General features: G+C 42.3%; 1 protein-coding gene across 1 annotated transcript in view; it reads right to left on the minus strand.

The window, feature by feature from the left end:
- The window catches only part of CACNA1B (calcium voltage-gated channel subunit alpha1 B), a 1,091,759-nt gene that overhangs the window by 288,857 nt on the left and 778,857 nt on the right, over positions 1-24,045 (minus strand). Inside the window, exon 19 of the mRNA XM_086921120.1 lies at positions 11,155-11,217. Coding sequence (XP_086777246.1) covers positions 11,155-11,217 — 63 coding nt within the window. The remainder of the gene's footprint in view (positions 1-11,154; positions 11,218-24,045) is intronic.

Below are 24,045 nucleotides of genomic sequence, written 5' to 3' on the forward strand. Positions count from 1 at the left end.
TTTCAGCCACAACAATTCCTCATTTTTGTGATCCCATATTTTGTCACTTTAATTAACAGGACTCAAACTCAGTGGGTGGAATGTTCTAATGGAACTATATCCCTACTGGGTAGGGCTATACTGGTGTTTATACCTACAGCTCATGCCTATGAAATGGGTTCAGGGCCTTAAAAAAACAGCATATCCCGCTGTGGTGGGCCATAAGGCTATAGCATAGCTATAATATAGGATTATAGCCAGCTGCTAAGGGCTATCTTATTGATCAAATCATCAATTCACCCAGATGGATGCATCAACATCCCTGAAACTACCACTGAGGTTACAGTGTGCACCTGATATCCATCCTCCAGGTCATAATCTTCATCCTCTATATGGAGCCATTGGCGTCCCACACACAGACAGCATCAAAATCCATCAAAATGCATACAACATGCATAGAAGTTTCAGATGCCAGTGATACCCAAATGACTCAAACACTGCCTTGATCTCATTCAGAAAAGAATAGCTGTGCCTGCTTTAAAATAAATCCCACCTCCTTCACAAATGACAGCACGAATACAGATTTAAGATTGGCTATGGGCAGGAAGATAGGGAGCTTCATACCTCCGTGTGCCGGACAGCTCTGATTCACCATCGACACTCATTACTACTTTCAGGCTCACATTACAAAAAAAAACAAGATAACAATGGATCAATTTAATAACGTAATTAAGTCCCAAGTAACCAAAATCCATCTTAAGTTGACTTTCTGCGCCTTGGTCCTCTCCCTCCATGATGAAGATAACAACCTACAGATTTGCATAACAGACTTTAAATTTCAGGTGACACCACCGTAGAGCATATTATACACTGCTCCCCATCTCATTAACAAGTATAAAAAACAACCACATCCGCCCCAACCTTAAAAACCTAAATTAGCTGCCTCTTCTGGTCCTCGACATTTTCTAAATCTTCTGCATACCAACAAAACAAGAGGTAACTGTGCACCAGGATACATTTTCCGAACAATAAATGACCTCAGATGCACACAAGGAGCCACAACATTATCAGGCTTGAAATCTAAAAGTACAAAAAGGAGAAACTCAAAAGTCAAGACTTTTCCATTTAAACACCAATGATCTGGAACAACATTTCACCTCCTGTCAGTCTGACTGCATCCCACATGCTATCCAGTAAGGAAGTCAACTAGACCCACCTCTTCAAGGTACACCTCATCAACCCTCCATAAAGCTTTGGTCTAATATAGAACTTTCCCCACCTCATGTTCTTCTCTATTGCATGCAATGCTAAATGGTTACCCTCCAGAGTTCTGCTGTACTATATAAAAACAGAACTACTTAGATCTCACTGTGAATGGACCCGTATAATGTGGTCCTGCGGAACTCTATGGCACTAGGAAGCAATCCAAGTATTCAAGTACAGTGGAGTACGAGATCGCTAGAAAGAGAATGGCATACTCCAGTACCTTGAACTTAAAGTCTCTAGGCAAGCACCAAAATACTATCTTGTCTCAGAATGTATTTTCATTGGGAAGAGATGCGAAGATTCTAGTCCGTTGGAACTGAGGAAACAGATTGGAATACTACTTTACCGTAGAGCTCTCGGTCACTAAAACTGTTCAGAACACTCTAGGCCTCAACGTTCCTAGGGACAGACAACCCTACGTCTTTCCTTAGACATCGACAGCCCGCCCTGCACTGTGCTGCATGAAAACTAGACTAGAATTGTCAAAAGACACCACACTTAATGTCACTATAAACAGATCAGAACCTTTCATTGCCAGACGGAGTAGAGAACGCCTCACACCACACTGAGGCAGGAGTACTTTCAAGGAGGTAGACGTGCTTTAGGATGGCCGTTTAAAGCTCTGACTCAGCAGAAGGCTGTTCGGCAACAATACTTCACTGACAGTACTAATTTACGATCACATGTCCTGCTAATTAAAAACAACTGGACTAACTAGTCCTTGGCATACAAGAATCAGGACCAGGATATCAGGGCCAAGATCTTATGCAAGAGGTGGGGTGGAAAGAAAGACCTTGTGAGCCTCGCCATTACATTTCTCTTAAGTCTATTGCTATTTTTTAAATACTATATTTTTGTTGGGGATGTTTTGGTAGTAGTTATTTTCATACTTATGATATATTTGTCAATATTTTTATAGTAGATATGGAGGACATTTATATTATTGCTATAGAAAGTCAATATTTTGAACACCATAGTTTTGTAGTTAGATATTTTGTGGTTGATAATGTTGATAATGTTGTAGGGAAACTGCAGGTGGATGTTCACTATTATATTCCTGAAAGAAAAATCAACATTACTAATAAAATACCTACCTCTTTACGGGATATGAAGGTTGATGCCTATCACACCACAGATGCACCTGGCTCAAGTATGTGTACAATTTCTTGGTAAACCTGGGCCATCCTGAATATTTTACCCTCCCTGAGAGCTTTACCAATGTCCAGAGGAAAGCCTTGAAATTGAAATATATTTCTTTTCTGTAAGAAATCAGATTAGCATCTGAAATCTGTATACCGTCTGTGCTGAGGAACCAATTGATCTTGACTAGTGTTTATATGCAACCATACCTAGCTAACGTTTATAATCCTCGTCAGAGGTTTGTCTTACCCGTTTTCGGTTGGATATTTTCCATCATTTAATTAGCTTCCCTAATGCTAATAATTGCTCACCTGACCTGGGGAACTGTACGTGTGATGATATTTCATCTCAGAACACCATCCATACCGTACTTTTCTGTAAACACTTCTCATGATTAAGACAGAAACTCATAAAACCCTTGTTATTACAGCTGGGTTTTAGACACTGCCGCCTGCGAATGCCCATTTGCAAAGGTCACCAGACATTTTTACTTGTTTTGTAATGTCACTTTTCTTGTTGGCTGTCATGAACTATAGGAAGCAGCTGTAAATAGTAATCATATCATTGTGTCATGATGACAGTCCTTTTTTAAAATTCTCTGAACTTGCTAACCTTTTATACGAAAGAATTTTGTATTTTGTTTTAAATTGTATTCTTGGTCGTTTTTAATCATTGTTACTGATTTATTATGTATCTTTTATGATTCACTTTGTGACTTCGAATAAAGCTTATTTTGATTGATTTTGATTGATATAGTAGATATGGAGGACATTTATATTATTGCTATAGAAAGTCAATATTTTGACCACTATAGTTTTGTAGTTAGATATTTTGTGGTTGATAATGTTGTAGGGAAACTGCAGGTGGATGTTCACTATTATATTCCTGAAAAAAAATCAACATTACAAATAAAATACCTACCTCTTTACGGGATATGAAGGTTGATGCCTATCACACCACAGATGCACCTGGCATTGCCGGACACCAGCTACACAGTGTGTTTTAGGTACGGGCATCCATTTTATACCTCGGTCAGGGGGGGGGGGGTTCCTAGGACACTGCTAAATCAAATCTATTTCTTATTTAGGAAACAACAGAAGTGCATGTTGGCATGGTTATCATTTACAAAAAGGCAGAGGGTTGAATTTCGAGTTAGAAACTGATATCTACCAATTTCTGCTCATTCCGTTTCATTTCCACTAAGGAGCTTGACTTCACTTCGTGCCCCAAAAGCTCCTTTTTTAAATAAACTTCTATCTTTAGAAAGTTAAAACAGAGTTCCCTTTGGGACAAAACATGGAGGGGGCTTGATCACACTTCCAATGAAATACATTTGACCGCATGGCTTTTGTGTGAGTGGGGGGTTGCAGAAAGCAGTGTAGTCAGTGCGCCTAGGAGTGTCACAAAGAAGTGGAGTGTTTGCCTTTTATAAAAAAAAAAGGCATCCAAACAAAACCACATATTAATGGTCTGCACAAAGGGATTCTTTTCAGTATAGTTGGCGTATTCAGACGGATTTGCACAAAAAGCATTGAGTACTGCTAGTCTAGGCTCGGTCAGCTGGTTTTAATTTTTCTCTCAATACACCCTCAGAAATGATAGGTGATGGAAATACCTAACAACTGTTGTCAACTGAGAAAGAGTCAAGTATGTAAAAACCAACACTGGGCACAATGGGGCCATTCAGTGAGCATATGTTCATAACAAAACTAAAAAGTCAAACAAGATGTAAATATGCACAGCGATGTACTCCTTTATTAACCTACCCTACCTTAAGGAGGCATATGCACGAGCTAGAAAAGGTTTCACTAAGAAATATATGGGACTTGTAGGTATTTCTACAGGGCATGGGTCACTCACATGACAAGGTAATAAATCAGGCGTTTACACACATGATGGAGGTATGACTACAATGTGATGCATGCTAAACCTATTTCATTGCTGTTGAATTCACCAATAGGGTATTACATACAAAAGAAAGGCAACTTAAAAAGTAATGCACATTTTGAAAGATTATACCAGAGTTAGCGCATAAAAGGAGTATGTCAGGAGCAGGTTGCGTGCAGAGTAAAGGGGCATCTTATAGGGTGTACATGGATGAAGAAGACAACTTGAATGTACTGCAAACATGAAGGTCAGATCACACCAACGGGTGACTACACTGAGGTGGGGGGAAGATACTGCAGGGGGAGGGGTTTGATGAAGGAACAGCCTGTCAGAGAGTGTGGCTTTTTACCTTGGAGCACTTCTGCCTGTGTAAGTTGAAATTATCTAAATTTAGTTCCCAGGTGCTTCATATCCAACAGTAAAATAATTATCTGAATTCGGCTCAAATTGTGATTATTAGCTACTAGATCAATGACGTATACTAATGACACTTATTACCACAATATACCAGAAATGAAGGCAGTGAGTGCAGTGACAGAACAAAAAACACCACTAAGAAATAAATACAAATAGGAGAACTATCTCTTAGGTCCACATACGAGAGCAAGAAGTACCCTTGATGAGGTACACAATCAAAGGGTAGACAAAGGCAGAAGGTGAGTATCACGAGAAGCAATGAACCCAAGATTTTACATCAGTGAGGGATCTGTGTACTCCATGAAGTTACATTTACCAGGAAGGAAACAGACTTAGGGCCTGATTACTGGTCTGGCGGTCATAAGACTGCCAGACTCGTGGTGGCAGCGGTCCGTCTACCTCATTTGAACTTCATAAGTCAATGCAGCGGATGACCACTGGCTACGCCAGGGAGCAGTCGGTCCCTGGCGGTGGTGGAGCTGCGCTACAATGTAACATGCTGAGCGGGACTGGCGCAGCTTATTACGAGTTTCACCAGCCATTCCATGGTAGGAGCTCTGCCATGAATAGGCTGGTGGTGGAGAAAAAAAAGGGGGCCTCTTGTCCCCCCCATCATTGGAATACATTCAGGGGACAAAACATGTGCCCCCATATCTGTATTTCCCCAAAGTTCCAGCACGACATGGACGTGGTCGTCCATGCCGTGCTGGAAAGTTTTTTGCCATTCCCATTGCAGTGCCTGTTTTCCAGGCACCACCATGGAAAAGGGGAAGGGCTGTCCGCCTTACACAAGTTCAACTCGTAATAAGACAGGCGGTCCTTGCACAGCTTTGGTGGAGAGCCGGCGCAACTGCACCAAAGTCATAATCAGGCCCTTAGGCATTGCATACTTACCAGTGAAGTTATTCCAGTGATTTACATTTAAAACGGAGCATAGGGCCTCTAAATGAGGCTGCATGACCTCCATACAGAAGGGAAAGACAACCTCAAAGTGGACACATCCAATGAAAGTCATTATCCCAGTGAGTTGAATTCATGGGAAAGAAGTGACCTTTACGAATTACAGGAGGAAGATGAGACCAATAAAAAAGTACAAGTGACAAGACAAGCCAAAAGAGATACGCGAAGAAAAGATTACCCTCAATATTTAAACAGAAAAGAACGTATCTTAGAGTAATACGTAGGGGAGAGAAGTACCTAAAGAGTTACACACGGTTGAGACAATCATAAGCAATTATGTGAGGGAATTATGACCTGAAAGAGTTGCAGGAGTAAGACAGAACCTTTAAGATTCATATGTTTGCTTATCTCTTTCTCTGACAATTTACGGTTTACAGTCACCTCTCTCCAAAGTAAGAGTAACGGTTAAAAGAGAGCCATGACCCAAAAGACTTAGACAAGACAGAGATGACCATACAAGGCACAATTTGTGACAGCAAGATGAATGTAAAGAGTTGCATGAGGGAGAAATGAACATTAATTATGACACGAGACAGATAATACTGAAAAGATAATCTAATGGAAGGATGGTCCAACTCAGTTACAGGACAACGTGGTGACATTAAGGCGTTACTGCATGGCAAGATGACCTTATGTGCTACATGAAAGGAAGTTATGCATTTAACATCTACATTTTAGCATTAAATAGCACTTGAACTCTCACATATCCAAATACTTGCTTCTTCCAGTATCACTCATGAATGGACAGTATGACAATGTGTATCAGGTGCAGGATACAATTGTATTGCTTTCAGAAATGTGTTGCCATTCTCCAGAGGGATGTAATAAAGATTGTGAGTAGGGGAGGCCTTCAAACTTTTGTTGCAGAGAATGTCTTTCTCTTCTTAGTGTCCTTCATGCATGGTGGGTGGCTTCATTTTGATTTGTGAATTAGACCTGAGGCTTCTTTGTGGAATTATGGGTTTTCTGTTGTTATGGTTAACATCTGTGATTGTCCTAGACTTTATATGTCTCAATTGCAATGTTTCACTTGTTTTGAGGCTTATCCATTAACCAGTGAACTTTTTACTATCTATGCATGATGTACCCAATGCCAAAGAAGCTGCTATTATCATCTTTTCTCCTCGTCTTGTCCTCGTTATTTGAAGTTTTTTCTGGAGTCTTACACAGTAAGTTGCAGCTTAATATATGGTTTATTTACATATCCATGTTTTACTCGGACTAAAATTGCATTCCTAGCATCTTCAATTTATTAAATAAGAAAAAGGTGTGATATCGATAATAACCAGCAGGCACATGGATATTACTTTTGAGATGCTGTTATTTAAGCCAACTAGTACCAGTTCTGTTTTATCGCTGCTGGGGTTCAACTTATCAATATACATCCAATATGTGATGACTGTGAGGTACCTGTTGAATGTGTCAGAAAAGGTGTTTGGATACCTTGAGATATTGGGGAAGAGTTGAAAGTCATCAACATATGCATACAATCTATATAAGTTAATAGGTCATGTGGTGACTTCTGGTGGATGCTGAAGTAAATTGGCAATAATGCTGAGCCCATTTGTGCTCAATATGTCGTGATAGTGTCAGGAGAGTTGGACTCACTGATGGAATATTGCAAGTACTCATTGCTTAGCAACGATGAAAACCATGTAAAAGTTACTTTATGTTTGAGGTCTCTGTGATTCAGAAAATCCAGTACTTCCTGTATGACCATTCCACCATTGTCATCGTAGGATAGCACCCTAGTTTGTATGTCAGGTGTGGATTTTTCAGGTCTTTGTTGACACATCTGGATTCCTGGAAAGTTGTGAGCCTCTATTTCCTTGGTGATTTCAGTTGTATTGAACAAAAGGGGCTATATCGGATCACAGTACAAGATGAACATGTTGGATACCTTTGCTACTATTTTCCTCACAAATAGAATATTTTGGAGGTGAATTGCAGCCCGGTAACTTGCTTGTTTCTGAGGTGAACGTTTCTACGATTATATATACTCATGCTTTCTTAGGTTTGGTTGACAAGGATCCATTGAAGAATGATGCACTGAGTAGGACACTAAGGGCATGGCACTTGCTTACCATTCATGGTGGGAATGGGCCTGGTTGTATGATCATCTGTTGGGTTGATGTTGTGCATGCTGTTAGTGATCATACATATGTTACTGGATGTGGAAAAAAATGACTCCGTGAACACTGGGGAGGGATTTAGAATTCACCGAGCATTTCTTAGGGAACTGGATTGCTTGCATAATTCCAAATTGTGCCTTTGGTATTGTTTGCTCCAATGGTCTGAATTTTTACCTATTTTGTGGTTGTTGTTTTTGGAACCATTCTCTACTGATCAGATGGGGCTTTGTGTGGTGGCTTACATTTGTTAAGAACTGTTCAAATTTGCTAAATTGAAATTACTCATTTCACATTCATCATTTATTGTTTTCTTGTCAACTAGATTTACTGTATGTTAGTTTCGGCTGTGAGCTGGTATTTGATGCCAATTGAATGTCGTTTTTATTATGCTCATTTAAGTTTTCTGAAATCTCTTTTCAGTTAATGTAGTTTCTGGACCATTGTTGGTAGGGTTTGTTTCCTTGTTTACAACTAACGTGATATCAGTGAATTGGACACTATTGTGAGTGTGTCATTATTCAAGAGTGGTAATTCCTCAGAAATCCGTGAATTGAACTTGGGCTGGAGGATTCTAGCCAGTGTGTAGCTGGCATTTTCTCTTATCATGGTCTTACAGTTCCTTATGTTCTGTAGCTAGCAAGGTCGTTTAATTTGTTTGGGTGGCTTTTGGAGATCCATTTCAAATGACAAAATCTTGTGATTTGTCAAGTTGATCGTGACAACAGTAAGATTCATGAAGTTGGGAATTTGGGTAACGACAGAGTCCATCATGTGATCTCTTCCATGCTTTGTGGGATCAAAGAGACCGAAAGTGTGAAGTTGGTTTCCATAGCCAGGCCAGAGTTTGAAGTCACTCCTGTGTAGTAAACTGCTTTTGTCTTTCTGGTATGAATTAGAAGCTGTTCTGTAAGAGTGTGCAGGGGTTTGGCGCACACCCTTCTGTGGGAGCAGTGGCTGGAGGTGCAATACAACTACACTACGTTAATGCCTACAACTCAGCAACTGTGTTTTGTTCAGTAGATTGTGTAGATTGAACATGGTTGTGGATAAGTAGGTTAAATGAGGGTTGTGTTGTTGAGACACGTTTCTGTCAAGGAGCAAAAATTTATCTGCTTATCGTCTTTCAGCTGTATATGTCCACTCAATCCCATAGGCTCTTGCAGACTTGATACTTGGTAACAGGAAAATGTTTATGGGATATTCAGCTGGTGGATTGGTCATGATGTGCTGGTGGTGTCCATACGTCTTTCCCTGGTCATGTCTGTAAAGCCAATCCCTGTTGAAGTGATTTGATATTTGATTCTGCTATACTTTTCCAGTTTTCTGCTTTGCTGTATATCTGCTTGTGCTGTGGTGTTCCATTTAGACCTTTTCAACGGCTAATGTTGTGTGCAGTATGTCATCTGGTATGCCAGTTGTGGTTACAAACAATTCCTATATCTCATATAGACATCCCAACTAGTTCATCTTGTAGATTGTTCACCACTGAACGCCTTTTGTTTTTTCAATTGTTTTAAGAGTTTGTCCTTTTAACAAATGACTATTATTAGATAAATGAGAGATGGATAGAGTTAAACAGTTAGAAAGGTGAGTTAGAAATGGCCCAGGAGTTAAATGAGTTAGGGACGCTCCTTGATAGTTAAAGGAGAGGGAGAGAGAAAATACAAAACTACTGCAGTGGTGCGGTAGATGTGACTACAAAGAATTACATGAGGAGGAGATACCTCTAAACATTTAAAGATGTGAGAGATTAAACTAAAACAATAACACGCGGAAGAGCTTACCCTAATAGCTATGTATGAGACATAAATGGAGCTAAATAGATATGTTATGTGTATTTGTAAGGCACTTTTTCACCCTCAAGGTTGTAGTGAAGCAAACGTCAGTCAAAAGATTTACATGTAGGCGAGATACCAAAAAGAGGCACACAAGGGAGAAAAGTATGTAAGTAATCATGGGAGAGAGGGAAACCCCAGAGATTGATACTGGGAGAGATAAACCCGGTTATGTACACATGGAAGAGATGGTTAATAGAGAGATGAGCCTGCAGTTACATAAGGAAGAGAGATCGTGAAGAGAAGATGATAAAATGCTGTACAGTAGAGACAGAGAGATTGAGATAACGTAAGAGAAAAAGGGAAAGTAAGAGAGGAACCCTAGAGATTTACATGAAGGTGAGAAGATATGCAGTAGTTAGACGAGTGAGTGGTGGCCATACATTTTTATACAAAAGAGAGATGACTCCCAGCAATTACTTAGATGAACTAGACCTTTCTACATAAGGTACCCACTTTTAGAAACACAGCTGCCTGGTCATTTCTCCATTTTGTTAAGTGTTGCAAAAGTGTGCCACATCTCTCCCATAGGTTCACAGAGCTACATCATATGATTGTAAGACCCAAAGACACCCCCTTGTTGCCCTGTAGACAGATCCAGGGTATACACCTTGATAGGCGGCACTGGACGCCAAGCTGGTAGGAGCCTATCTTCAGATGGAAAGTGCTCTCTGAGTCTGTTAGGCACATGGGTTTCGTCCCCTCTTCACAAAAGTACATTTGTTTCCTCTTTTTGATGAAATCATGCAAGCTTGGTGAATTTATGTTTCTGTTTTAGCAGCAACATAACCAAATAACAAGCACATAGAAGACACCACAGCCTGGATGGATAGGCTAGAAGAACAGAGGACAAGCCACACTGCACAAACAGAAAGTCAACATTTGGAACCAGAAATACAGGTAGGAAAGGCAGATATGATGGGGAAAATGAGAATGAAAGCGACGGATAGAACCTTGGTAACACAGAGGTAGACAGGCGCAAAGGATTTAAAGTAAGGCAGACAAACATAAGGGGAGAAGTAACAAGAGACAGCAACTTGATAAAAAGATGAGATGTGGGTAAGGTAGGTGAAGAAAGTGTAAGGGAAGTGGTAAGCGAAACATTGAGGTAAAAACAGGTAAAACTAGAAAGTTGAAGAAGAAACATGTATGCACTGACAGATGTAAATGGACAGATGGATTGGCAGAGATTGACAAACAAGATAAGACAGGTAGATAGATAGATAGATAGATAGATAGATAGATAGATAGATAGATAGATAGATAGATAGAACAAAGAAAAACATCAACAAAACAGAAGAAGGAAAAGGAAAGGTCAGTGACTGAAAGTACCAAAGAGGGCAGGAGTACTGACATCTAGCATAAAGCATTATGATGCAGGTAGGAATTTCCAGCAGCCCGTAGTGCGGACACCCGGAGGAGACCTTCATTAAGGAAATGATTCTGAGAGGGAGAAGGCATGAGTGGAAGGGTGCCAAAGGGAGGATTATTAATGCCATCAATCCACACACTGAATATTGTAACAGAGAGCAACTCACGGTGAATTTACGCTGGAGACGGATGAGCTGCGAGATACAGCACCTCGACTTTGCTTTACAAAACTGCACATGCAAAAAACAAAAAGTGAGAAGAAAATATAGCTGTAGATCAAATGATAAAATAACATTGGGTGCAGCGAGAGTCCAATGAAAGGCCAACCCCTCCTGGTGTGGAGCAGTGTCATCCAGCTCCCTGGGATCCCAGGAGGCAACGGTGCAGCAATCAGGGAGAAATTAACTCTGTTCAAAAAACAAAATACAATGAAATAAAACGCCTATGAAGAAAGCAAAGAAAAAGCATAACTGAAAACACAAGAACATCTTGGAAACGCCTTAACCACATATTTCTCCTCCAGGTCTCCTTTGAACATCAGGGATAGGGTTCAGCCAGGAAGCGGCTATCATACTGGTCTGTCAGCTACATTTGGCTCCCAGATGTATGTCCGTCCTGTTCTACCATCCAGGACTTGTAAAGGTGCGAGACTTCAAAGCTTAGCCTTGTTAAGACTTGAACTGCATGTAAAGTATTCATATTTATGCCTGTATATGTGAATGGTGTTTACAAGGTCAGCGTAGGTTTTTTTTCTGCATCCTGTCAGTAACAGTCACATATTCCCTCTTCCCTATGGCATCTTTGGGTCATGCATTTCTTCAAAAATGTTTTCCAGTGCAAAGTAGTGTTACAGTGCAACTAATCGCCCATTCACGGTCTGCAGCTTCAAATCAATTTCCCATCTGTTGACACTGCCAAAGGTCACGTGGCAATCTGATCTCAGGAGATTGATGAGGTGTCAATATTCTCATATATATGGAGAGAATTAATTCTAAGCAGTGCTTGAAATGGAAAAATAAAAGTGCAGGTACTCGGTACCAGAGTACCTTCTTGTTTCTGAGACGTGCTGGCACTCTCCAATTAAAAGTATTATGTCACTCTTGAGAAGTGCTGGTACTCTCCCTCTCAAAATAAAAAAGTGCCAGTACTCCGTACCAGACAGTACCGGTCCATTTAAAGCACTGATTCTAAGGCCTGATTTAGAGTAAAGTGGTAATGATAAAAGCGCACAATTTACAGAGCAAATACTAAGCTGGTAGCAGAATCCAGCACACTATCCCTAGAGTGGAGAAAATTCCACCAGTAGATTCTACTGAAGATTTAGCATTTCATCCAGAATTCTGAGGATTTTCTATTTCCTTCAATCTGCTCTCATAATCACTGCCCCAGTCAAATGCCCTCTTTCAATGTTAGCGAGCAGTCTCCAAGGGCACACTCCTTTGTTCTTTCTATTAGAGATCTTAATCCGCACTCTTTCTGAAAAATTGTCTTTCACCATTCTCATGCATCTACACCACTAAATTATCCAAACAGGGTCCTTTTATTATTACTTGAGGAGGACTGAGGACTTGCTTAATCTGAACTTTTCAAAGACAAATGGTTCTGCTCAGGAGCCATCTTGTCACCCTGATGTCTCTCTCATGGCACCTTCTTGAAACCTGGAGTCTGCGACGACTCTCACTTAGTGTAGAAACCACTATGCCACCCCCTGAGCTGGGCGATATGTAGCCAGACTCCACTAACTCTCTTTTCTCCTAGTATGATCTGCGATTTCACCAACCGATGGTTACTTCAGCTTTCAACTCTTTTTCACACACATACATTGTTCTCGACACTTGTTGCTTTAGACTCATCATCTCAGTCTAGCTCTCAGCTAACCCTAGCCATTCATTCAGCCTGGTTGGGCCCAGCTCTATCGCACTCTCCTTAATGCACAGCCCTAAATCAACCTATTCCCAGATTAGACTAGCCCAACACATCCCAGACCCAGGTTAGACTAGCTCTATCTGCTTTATGTCAGCGCAGCCTATGCAAAGGTTGACCTTGCATCGACTAAGCCTTGTACAGTTTGGCGTAGTCCCAGCTGAATTACCCTCCAATTCAGCCTAAACCCAACTCAGACTAGCACTGAGTTAATAACCTAGCCACCGCCACCATCACACTTGACCACCATTTCCATCAAGCCCCACCTCAGCATAACATCAGCTGCAGCTTCTTCGTGGCCACTCTGTTGCCACAATCAAGCTATACACCAGGGAGTCGTTCACAAATAGATCTAAAAAGCTGTTGATTGTTCTTCATTGGAAGCGCTCGCCTTTGGCGGCAGGTGTCAAATTCTAGGTAGGGCAATTATCAGTGGATAATGCCCTCTAAAGAGGACATTACCACTGATAATGCCTGCGGGGTTATGATTGTTGCGTTTTGGTCACTTTTTCGAAATCCTAGTGCCTGTTGCCAGCAGTGAGATGTCCACACAGTGCAGACTTTTCAAATCACCTATTTTTTCCCCTTTAAGGCAGGGCTACAAACAAACGAACGCACAGCCCTGGCTGGCATCTGAACCCTGAAGGAAGACATTTTGAGACCACCGCACGAGCAGTTTTTTTCTTTTCACCAAGAGAGAAATACATTCCCCAAATCGCATATACTCTGCAGTGCAACAAAAGCCTGGGGAAATACATCTTGTTTCGTTTGCTGCAACACATCGACTGAACACTAGAGGGCAGAAAACAGCTACAAGACCAGTTCCAGTGCCTCTTACGGGATTGGCGTAGCCTGTCCGTGTCTTGCATTAGTTCAATTGTCCGGTTTCATGGTTTTCAGAGAGCACGTTGAACGAATCGCAACCATCTATCTGCCCTGATAGTTTACCACAGGTTGAGATGAAGTAGTTTGATTGTTCGGCAAGCTTGAAGCGATCCAGTAAATCGGGAGTATTCTGAGCTTTGTTTTTTATTTCTGAAGGTGTTGTCTTAGGGGTGGGGGCGAATTTGCATTGCTATAATTTATCTTCAATTCTTGGATGCACCTTCTCGATAAATGGCGGGATAGGCGCCTATGCCTGCACTACTATAATTATTCTAGTCTAGAACGCGTTCACAAAAGATTACACGGAGCCCTGCGACCGAAAGGTAAGGCTCACTTTTCTATTGCGCATGCGCTCAGAACGTGGGCGACGTCATGTGCGCCACGGTTGTGGTGGCTTCTCAGTCTCTTAAAAGGGCCTTCACCTGCTCCAAATCATATCAATACCATGTTGTTATTACTTACCCCCTAATATTCATGACTCCTGGAATGCTACTTGCTCTTATAAATAATATTACGTTACTCTAATACGTTACTAATACGTTACACTTTTAAACGATATCAATCCATTCATATCACTCAATGTACATGTCTTGAGATCACGTACACATGTATATTAAACACAGGTTTCTTAGGCATCTGAGGCCATGCTTCAAATATACATCGATCTCATCATCCTAGCCCCTATGCCAGTTGCATATTGTTGGCACTAAGCTGGCCCACATATCAAACATACACTTTTTAATACCACATTTGCCAATATATTAAATATCTCTAGGAAACATATGAAACCAGGCATCAAACATATATTTCTTGAGCTAATTCTTAAAACTCATTAGACCCCAGGCGCGCAACACCCATTTGACTCACCCCTCCCCTTCCCCCCCCCCACCCCCACCCGTCGTGTGTGGCAGCCCGGGCACACACACAGCCACACCCGAACGTTTCACACGTCTCTAAAGGACCATTTGAATGTTAATTAGGCCTTGCTGTTGTTTCACACCTTGTTGGAGGCCATGCAGCTCCACTCTGCCTACTGATTAAAGGTTCTGCCCCCCCCCCCCCCGAAATTTTTTCTTAGCCCCCCCCCCCAAATGTGGCTCTAGATGCGCCTCTGTTAGACCCTATACCAAACATGTACCTCTCAGACTTACACCACCTTCTTTATTCTACCAAATATGCCAATATTGCAGTTACACTTTCTGATGTGAATGTCTGCCCATCTGATACATAAATATTCAGTTATGTATAGGCACCTCAAGAAATCTCACAAAATTTGGATGTGTTGCTCGCCCAGAACATTGGCAGAATACATGAGAACTGTATAGTTTGGTTTTGTTGTCAGATATCCGTGATGTGGAGTACCTCAACCCAACCTCATCTCCTCCTTCTGCCATTGTGAGGTAAGCTATCTGAAATCCAGTATTTGTAAAGCGCAGGAGGGTGTCAAGGCGCTGACGGCCGTCGGGAAGATTGAGTCACATGGTGCTGGGCTAAACTGTCGCCCGACCGCGCAACACCCATTGGAATCAAAGTGCTTCATATAATATGATATATAATATGCAAAGATAATTGAACAATTACGCTGTCGGTCTCCGTGTGGCGAGGACTGCCCCAACTGGTTCTGGTCAGTTACAGTATTGTGCAATTATCTTTGCATATTTTTCATTTCCCTGACCTGGGACTAGGATATAGCAGACTGGGAGTCACCATATACCCGCTCGTCCAATCTTTTTAGTCTAAGGCGCTAGTCATAATTTTTAAACATAATATATTGGAGGACGGAAGCATCCCTTATATTCTATACCAGACTTACCAGATGGCTTATTTGTCTAAGTAGAAATAATATTAAAGATCCTTTTGCCCTGAAAAACTCCTTCTGATAAAGACGAAACGCATCAGCTGTGTCTCAATCACCTTGATTATGTTTTAAAGACTTCATTGAATAAAGGAAGATACTTGGAAGATTATTTTGTGGACATGGATTGTACATCATTCTTTGTCTAATTTGTCATGTGGTGCACCTGTGCTATTGGGTGAAAATTGTTAAATTCCTGTATGGGAATTATACTGTCACAGTGAGTGTTTTTCAGTGTGCACACACGTTTCTGGGTAATTCCAGATTACATATAAGTACATTAAGGATAGCGAGTTAGGTGCGGAGGTCTATGGGGTTCCACTGTTTAGTCTCTCTCTCCTTCTAAAACTGATGGCATGATAGTTGATTTCAGCTACTAGCTGGCGGCATGTCGACCTCTCTGAGGGTTGCTAGTTTGTGAGTATGTATGCATGAGGTGCAAATCTTATTGGCTTTGTGGATAGGCCTTGTGTGCCTGGACTTCTTCCAGGGAAGAATGTTTGGTTCAATTGTCAGTGCTTATTCTTTTTAGAGAGGTGTAGTGGGTTCCCCAAGAGCTGCGAACGGACCTAAGCGTTGACCAGAAACAGGATTGGTGGTATCAACTTTGAAAATTAACCACTACAGGATCTTCCCTCAGAGTTTACTAATCCCCTACTACCACAAAGGAATAGAGAGATCTAGATTGCGGTAGCGATAGAATGTATTAAATGTTGCTAACTTAGAAAGCATGTAGGCATCGCTGTGAAGGGCCACCAAATCCTATGGGCTGGTTAGGGCACTTGGGCAGTTTCCTTTTTTTCTAGAGTGGGTGGCAATCGATTAGAACCCATCAGCTATTTGTTTAGCAACCATATGGTCCCACACAGGAACTCCTGGCAGAATGAGCCTGTAGATAATGGGTTAAACTCTCTGATTAGAGGTGAGGAAAAGTAGGACATCCTCGTGGTTAAACTACAGGCCCTTCTGTGTTTCCCCCAACATGCTCATCCACAATTTCCTCGAAAAAGGAAATAACCTGTTGAAGCTTCTGGGACTTGGGAAGTTAATGAAGAGGGAAACAAGAGGTTGTATAATGCTTGCCACTCAACGCACTCCGATGCTACCAGAGGGGAGTTAGTAGCAGTTTACAAAAACTCCAAATAAAAGAAAAGAAACCAAGTATGACAATTAGCAGGAAGGAGACGGATTGAATGGATGGGTGTGAGTATAATCTCCAGGCTGGGAAAGATTAATTGAGTGGTCACATACTGTCTCAGTGCCGTGAACTATAATTGTTAGGGGATAGTTTGAGTGCAATTATGTCAGCAATGCCTGTAGATTTAGGATGGTTTTAGTGAGTGGTACAGTGTAAGGTCAGTGTAATGATACAGTGGAATGGCACAGTGTTAGCTCACTGTGATGCTACAGTGTAAGTTCAGTGTGATGGTACAATATTAGCTCAGTCTGATGGTACTAACTGAAAATGAAGAGTTTTAGAGCTATATAGGCCATTTTTAATGTGTTTACAATATTTACTCTCATTTATAAACCATATTAAGTTATTACCACTCAACCCCTTGTTTACTGAACCCATCTTATTTCTCTGCACAACCCACAGATCCTTCTGGAGTAATACCATGTAACCTATCCCTATAAGATGGGTTCAGTGATGTTACAGTGTTCGCTCAGTGTGATGGCACAGTGTTAGTTCAGTGTGATGGTACAATGTTAGCTCAGTGTGGTGGTACAATGTTATCTCAGTGTGATGGCACAGTGTTAGCTCACTGTGATGATACAGTGTTAGTTCAGTGTGATGGCACAGTGTTAGCTCAGTGTGGTGGTACAGTGTAAGTTCAGTGTGCTGGCGCAGTGTTAGCTCAGTGTGGAGGTACAGTTTTAGCTCAGCATGATGGTACAGTGTTAGCTCAGAGTGATGGTACAGTTTTAGCTAAGAGTGGTGGGACAGTGTTAGCTCGGTTTGGCAGTACAGTGTTAGCTCAGTATGATCTACAGATGTGGACGGGGTGACTATGTTGCTATACCTGATCTGATCTGTGTATTGGGGAAGCCGCAGTGGGTGATATTTCTCCTGTGTAATATCTGGAATGAGGGGATAGGTTACATGGTATTACTCCAGAAAGGTCTGTGCGTTGGGCATAAGATTGGTTCAGTGATGTAAACAAGGGGTTGAGTGGTAATAACTTAATATGGTTTTTAAATGAGAGTAAATATTGTAAAACTCGTTAAAAATGGCCTGATTTGCTCTTAACCTTTTCATATTAGGATGTTTGTTTTGTTGAGTGATAACCGGCCAACATGATTTCATGACTGGTTAAAGGAATTACAGTAATATAAACTATAATTGAATGGACGGTGTTAAATGGTTGAAAAATTGTGGCCAACAGAAAATTGAGTGATTATGAAGAAAGTCCAATTGTGCATGGGTGAATGATATGAAAGAATCAGATGGTGGCCTGAGTCTGCAAAGGACTGATTACACAGAGGTAAGAGAGGGAGAGGTAAGAATAACTTAACAAAAGTCAGTAGTGTAGGGGATGACGTCTGACGGGAGGAGGTGGCCATTCCAATGCGCCTACGGCTAATTCAGTTGAAGATTTTCCACCGGGTTTACTTTGACACCAAGCTTCTATTTAGATTGGGTATACTCCCTGAATTCCTCTGTCTCCGACACTGTAACCAAGAGGGTACCTTTGTTCATATACTATGCGGCTGTCCACAAATCCAGTCTTATTGGGAAAAGTTTACCCACCAAATTGAGCGGACCTGTTACAAGACCCTGGGGGTGTCTCCTCAGCTTTGTCTGCTCAATATCTGGGGTACTACTGATCTCACACAGGCAGAGAAGAATTGGGCCTCAATGGGCTTCATTGTAGCCAAACACAAAATAGCCCAGAAATGGGGGGTGGATGCGAGCCCGCGGGTGAGTGATTGGGCAAAAGATATGGACGCAGCTATGAACGCTGAGAAGACGGTGTTCAAGGGCCGTAGCTGTCCCAGGAAGTGGGACCATTAATGGGGGAAGTGAAATGAGTATAGAGGAGACATCTGCATTTCCCCTATGGTAGAGTTGAGGAGAGAAAGACACACTCTGATGGCCCAGTTGACAGCAGAAGTTGGACCTCCGTCACCTCCAACCTAGCATAGGGAGTAATGCAAAGACTATGTCAGTTGATCGGTTGGGTTGTGTAATCGGCTCTCTGACACTATATTTTGTAAATGGCTTGGCTTTGATCAAATGCGGTGAACAATCCTCCTTGCATATAACTGATGTGTATGTTACTCTAATGATATCTGAAATGAGAAATGTTATTATGTCTCATGTGTATGTGATGTACCGATACATTGTTGTTGGAAAATTAATAAAAAGTTACAAAAATAAAAATAAAAAAAGTCAGTAGTTACATATTCAATTATGAATGATGAATAATGAGTAACAAAAGACTAGTTTAGGTCTCCGTATTCTAGTGGCAGCGTGGAATGTATTGGTGATCTTACACTAGTATTGTCTAACAATAGGAAAGGAATATATGTATCAAGCATACATATTCAGTGATACTCACATAGCACAAACCAATCTGGGAAGCGACAGAGTGCCTAACAGAGACAGGAAACCAGAGATAAGATTCAAAATCCTCTACAAAAAGAGAGGCAATATCTATACTGCTATTAAGTAGGGTGGTAGTGCTCTTTCAAGAGCTAAGTCTTCAGTTCTTGCTGACTTGCCAGGATCAGGCATCTGAAGCAATTCTTTGAACGTGTGAGTAGTTTTGAAGGTCGAGTGTTGTTTTTCCCTTCAATTAGGTCACTTGCGTATTCTCTCAGGTTCTAAAACCCCACTGTTGTGTTCCTAAACTACAGTAAACTGGTTTTAGATCCTAACAAAGAGAATATATCATTATAACAAGGCACACATCTTCCAATGAGTGACCAAAGACAAAATGCCTGATTTAGAGTATGGTAGAAGGGTTACTCCATCCCAACGTAACGGATATCCCCTCTGCCTCATTGCAAGTGCAATGGTATGTAATGCACTTGTAAAAGGCAGACAGGGTATCTGTCACATTGTGAAGGTGTAAGCCGTCTGCCAAACTCCAAATCAGACCCAGACTTTCAGCTCTAAATGTAGACTGTTATGGGGTTCCATTGAGCCTTTATTTGTTCTTAGTTATGTTTGACTACTCTTGTGAGTTAGCAGGGCTGCCTACATAAAAGTCGCATAACCCTGTTCTATCAATAACTGCATTAATAGGCTTGTTCCTGAGTTTGGACACAGTTAAGACCCAGTTAAGAAAATACATGCTTCAGGTATTGCTTCTAATGTTTCTTCAAATAAAGCAATACTTTGCACTGTCCATGGGTCAAGTATGCTTCTGGAAGTTTGAATTGACAATTTTGGATCCTAGGCTTGTGAGCCCTGGTAACAGCTTTAAGTTTTTTTTTTAACCCTGATCTATGAGTGGAAGGGGAGTTTTGGGTTGAATATATGCCAGCCTGTTAAATGGTTAGATGGACCAAGTGTGTGATGTTATGGTGTGTTATATTCTGTAGCAACAAAGATAGCAGAGTATAGGTGAGTAAGCCATAGCCTATCTTTAGATAAAAGGTGGCAGGCATGCATGACTATACTCCATGCATTTACATGGGCTAACTGGTGTTAATGTGTATAAAGGGTTCCTCCCTCAGCCCGACACTGTTCAACATTTATATGGCCCCGCTCGCACACATCACCCAACAGCACGACCTCAACATAATCTCCTACGCCGACGACACTGAACTGATCCTCTCCCTTACCAAGGACCCCATCACCGCCAAAGCCAACCTCCACGATGGAATGAAGGCCGTCGCCAACTGGATGAAGACCAGCCAACTGAAGCTGAACACGGACAAAATGGAGGTCCTCATCCTCGGCTTTAACCCTTCAGCCTGAGACGACACCTTGTGGCCGATGGCATTGGGGGCAGCTCCGACACCCACCGACCACGCACGCAACCTGGGAATCATCCTCGACTCAACGCTGTCCATGACCAAGCAAGTCAACGCCATCTCCTCCTCCTGCTTCAACACCCTCCGCATGCTCCGCAAGATCTACAGTTGGATCCCCACAGATACAAGAAGAACAGTCACCCAGGCCCTCGTCAGCAGCAGACTCGACTACGGAAACGCCCTCCACGTGGGAGCCCCGACCAAGCTCATCAAACGACTGCAACACATCCAAAACGCCTCGGCGCGACTGATCCTCGACGTACCACGCCACGGCGGATTGGTGTCACTACAACGCATGCTTTTACATCGCATGCCTTTACAACGCGGTTTTTACCACGCAGTCCATTACAACGCATAATGCTTTTAGGCGCTGGATAGTGAATTATTTAATTTACTATTCCAACTCCAGTCCCCAAGGATAGCAGGGAAGGTGCTGGATAGTAAATTAAATATATTCCCTATCCTAGAGCGCCCCCCAGCGCAATGCGTTGTAATGGTATGCGTTGTAATGGTTGCGATGTAATGGTAGTGCGTTGTAAAAAATGCGTTGTAAGTGATGTTCCCCTGCCACGGCACATCACCCACCACCTGAGAAACCTACACTGGCTACCCATCAACAAGAGGATATCCTTCAAGCTCCTCATCCATGCACACAAGGCACTCCACAAGACCGGCCCAGCCTACCTCAACAATCGACTCTCCTTCTACACCCCCAACTGCCAACTCCACTCCGCCGACCTCGCACTCGCCATTGTTCCCGCACATCAGAAGAAAATCCACCGGCGGGAGGTCCTTCTCTCACCTCGCCGCCAAGACCTGGAACACCCTCCCACTGAACCTACGACAGACCCAAGACCTGCTGACCTTCAGGAGGCTACTCAAGACCTGGCTGTTCGATCAGTAGCAGCTCCCCCCAGCGCCTTGAGACCCTCACGGGTATGTAGTGCGCTCTACAAATGTTGCTGATTGATTAAATGATAGTATGACCTATAGATTGAATGTGGTTGTTAGTGCGAGTGTATTTCTAAGCAGGTCAGCTAGTGTCAGTATATTTCAGTAAAATCCATGGATGCTGTGCAGCTCAGCGGCAGCGTGCTTTATGGGTGGATTGGTGTAGGTATGTGTATATGCTCCATTACATTCTACTGGTGAAATATGATATCGTTTTATGGTATATTCCTGTATATGCATGGGTGACATGGTGTGGGATTGTGTCAATATACTCCAGCATACTCCAGTATGAATATGGAGGGAAGACAGGTTTTTGCCAGAAAGGTCATTATAGTCTAGGAGATAGAGCCATGAGCTCTGTCAGTGAACTACATCGTGATTCATGAAATGGGCTTGTGTGAATGTGCTCAGAATGATACATGGGTAGAAAAGAAGAGAAGTGAATCCTCTTATATGTTGTATGTATAGAAGGAGGTTGGGTTGTCTAAGTATAGTCAGTGTGTTTAGAAAATGAATCGCACCTTCGTGTCAAAGTCGCTAAATACGATGGTTGGAGTTGTGCGCCAATGCAAGTTAACTTCTATATGATCTATAATTAGATGTCGGTGGGTTGTGTGAGATACAGATAGAAGCATGCATAGGCACAGATACCTGTATTACACTCTGCAACATCAGAGGCATAAGGTATTAACAGTATTTGGGTACACCACAGTCTTGTTTACGTATTTGATGTCATGGGTTTGTGTGGTTTTATTCTAGTACAATTGGTGGCTGGGGTATTGTGTGGAAAACTGTCGCAAAGGGAGGTTGTATTCTGGAATAATGAGTAAGGAATATGATTATACCATATATTGTAGAAACACATTTCGAAAGGTAAGACCTTACAGGGAAATATTAATTTACTTTTCTTAACTTCATATCTACCTACCCTCAATTAATTAATTAATATATATATATATATTACCTACTGGCTGTCGCCAGTAGGTATATATAGTTAGGATTTTTTCCCTATGGGATTTTTGAAAATTCTATGTCTAATAACTTTGGCGTTTGTGGACGGAATCGGCTGAAATTTCCAGGAAAATGGCACATTTTGTTTCTGAGCAGCCCTTGAAAATTTGGGGGGGTTTCGTCAAGGGGGGGCCGAGAAAAAAGGGGGGGTCCCAAAACGCGTTTTTCCCATGTTAATTTCCATAGGGCGGTTGGCCTCACTTTTAGCTCGAACGGCTGAATGGATTTGCACGAAACGTGGCAAAATTGTAGGGACTGTTAGCCCGATGTGCCTTTGCTAGGTCTCAATATATGTGCTTCAGTGGATTTTGAGAAATTAACGTTCAAAAAAAGATATATATCTGTAACAGCGCTCCGGGCTGCGCTCCGGTTCGCGTACTTTTCGCGAAACAGAACTTTGCGATGCGAAGCTGATTGGCTTTTCGGTGTCTGTCAACATTCTAAACAGTCCGGAGCGGCCGCCATCTTATCTCTCGGTAGGATCGAGAGAGAAGAAGAGGTGAAAAACGAAGGGGGAATTTAATGAAAGGGGGCAAGGTAGACCCCTCTTGACCCCCTAGGAATGATGTTGGGGTTATTAAAGGGTCCCGTGGGGAAAATAAAAAAAAATTGATTTTTCACGGTAGAAGCGCTTCCCGGGCCGCGAACTGGGCCGCAAACTGGTAGCGAAACGGGAATTCGCCATTTTGTGTTTCGTTTTAATTAAATTACTAGGTATAAGGGGGTGCGGGAGACGTATCCTGATCCCTTATGTTTTCTGAGGGTGGCTGAGGAGGCTCATATATGTTGATACATGTCTTCCAGCGGCTGTGCGTGAGCGTTTTTTTTTTTGCTGCGTGACGTCTGTTAACGTTCGATTCGATGGAAATCAGGAAGTGTTGACCGCCAATTTGTCACTGCGATAAAATATTTTGTTATAAATGAATCCTTATTGATAAACATTGTCTGCGCTATCTTGCCTTTTTTCCAATGCCACAATTTTGTCGTGCACGGCAGCCATTTTAGATGCCTTGACCAGACCCACTCTCTGCACGCCGTCGATTCTCAGCACGGCTCCCCACCCTCACAAGCATCTCCCCCACGCACTGGTCACCCCCGCTCTCTCTCTCATGCATGGGCCATAAACTTCCCCCCATCTGCGCTGCTCTTCCCTGAGAATCACACCCTGTGCCCGCCCGACACCTCCCTTTCACCCTATTCACTACCGCACCCTCTGACACTCCTCTTCCTCTGTGTCCGATTGTCCAGGCCGGTCCCAGGCTATCACCTAGCCCTGCGGATGTAGTTTATGGCCCCAGCTGTAGAGAATCCAGACATGCCAACCCTCCCGATTCAGGCGTGAGACTACCGATTTCAGTGCTAGTCTCCCGCCTCCCGATTCCTGCAAGCAAAAACCCGATTCCTCGGGGGTTTCAGCTGACAGGGCTTGGTATTGTGTTACGTGCTA

The sequence above is a fragment of the Lissotriton vulgaris genome, chromosome 5 (genome assembly GCF_964263255.1).
Source record: "Lissotriton vulgaris chromosome 5, aLisVul1.2, whole genome shotgun sequence".
Taxonomy (NCBI): Eukaryota; Metazoa; Chordata; class Amphibia; order Caudata; family Salamandridae; genus Lissotriton; species Lissotriton vulgaris.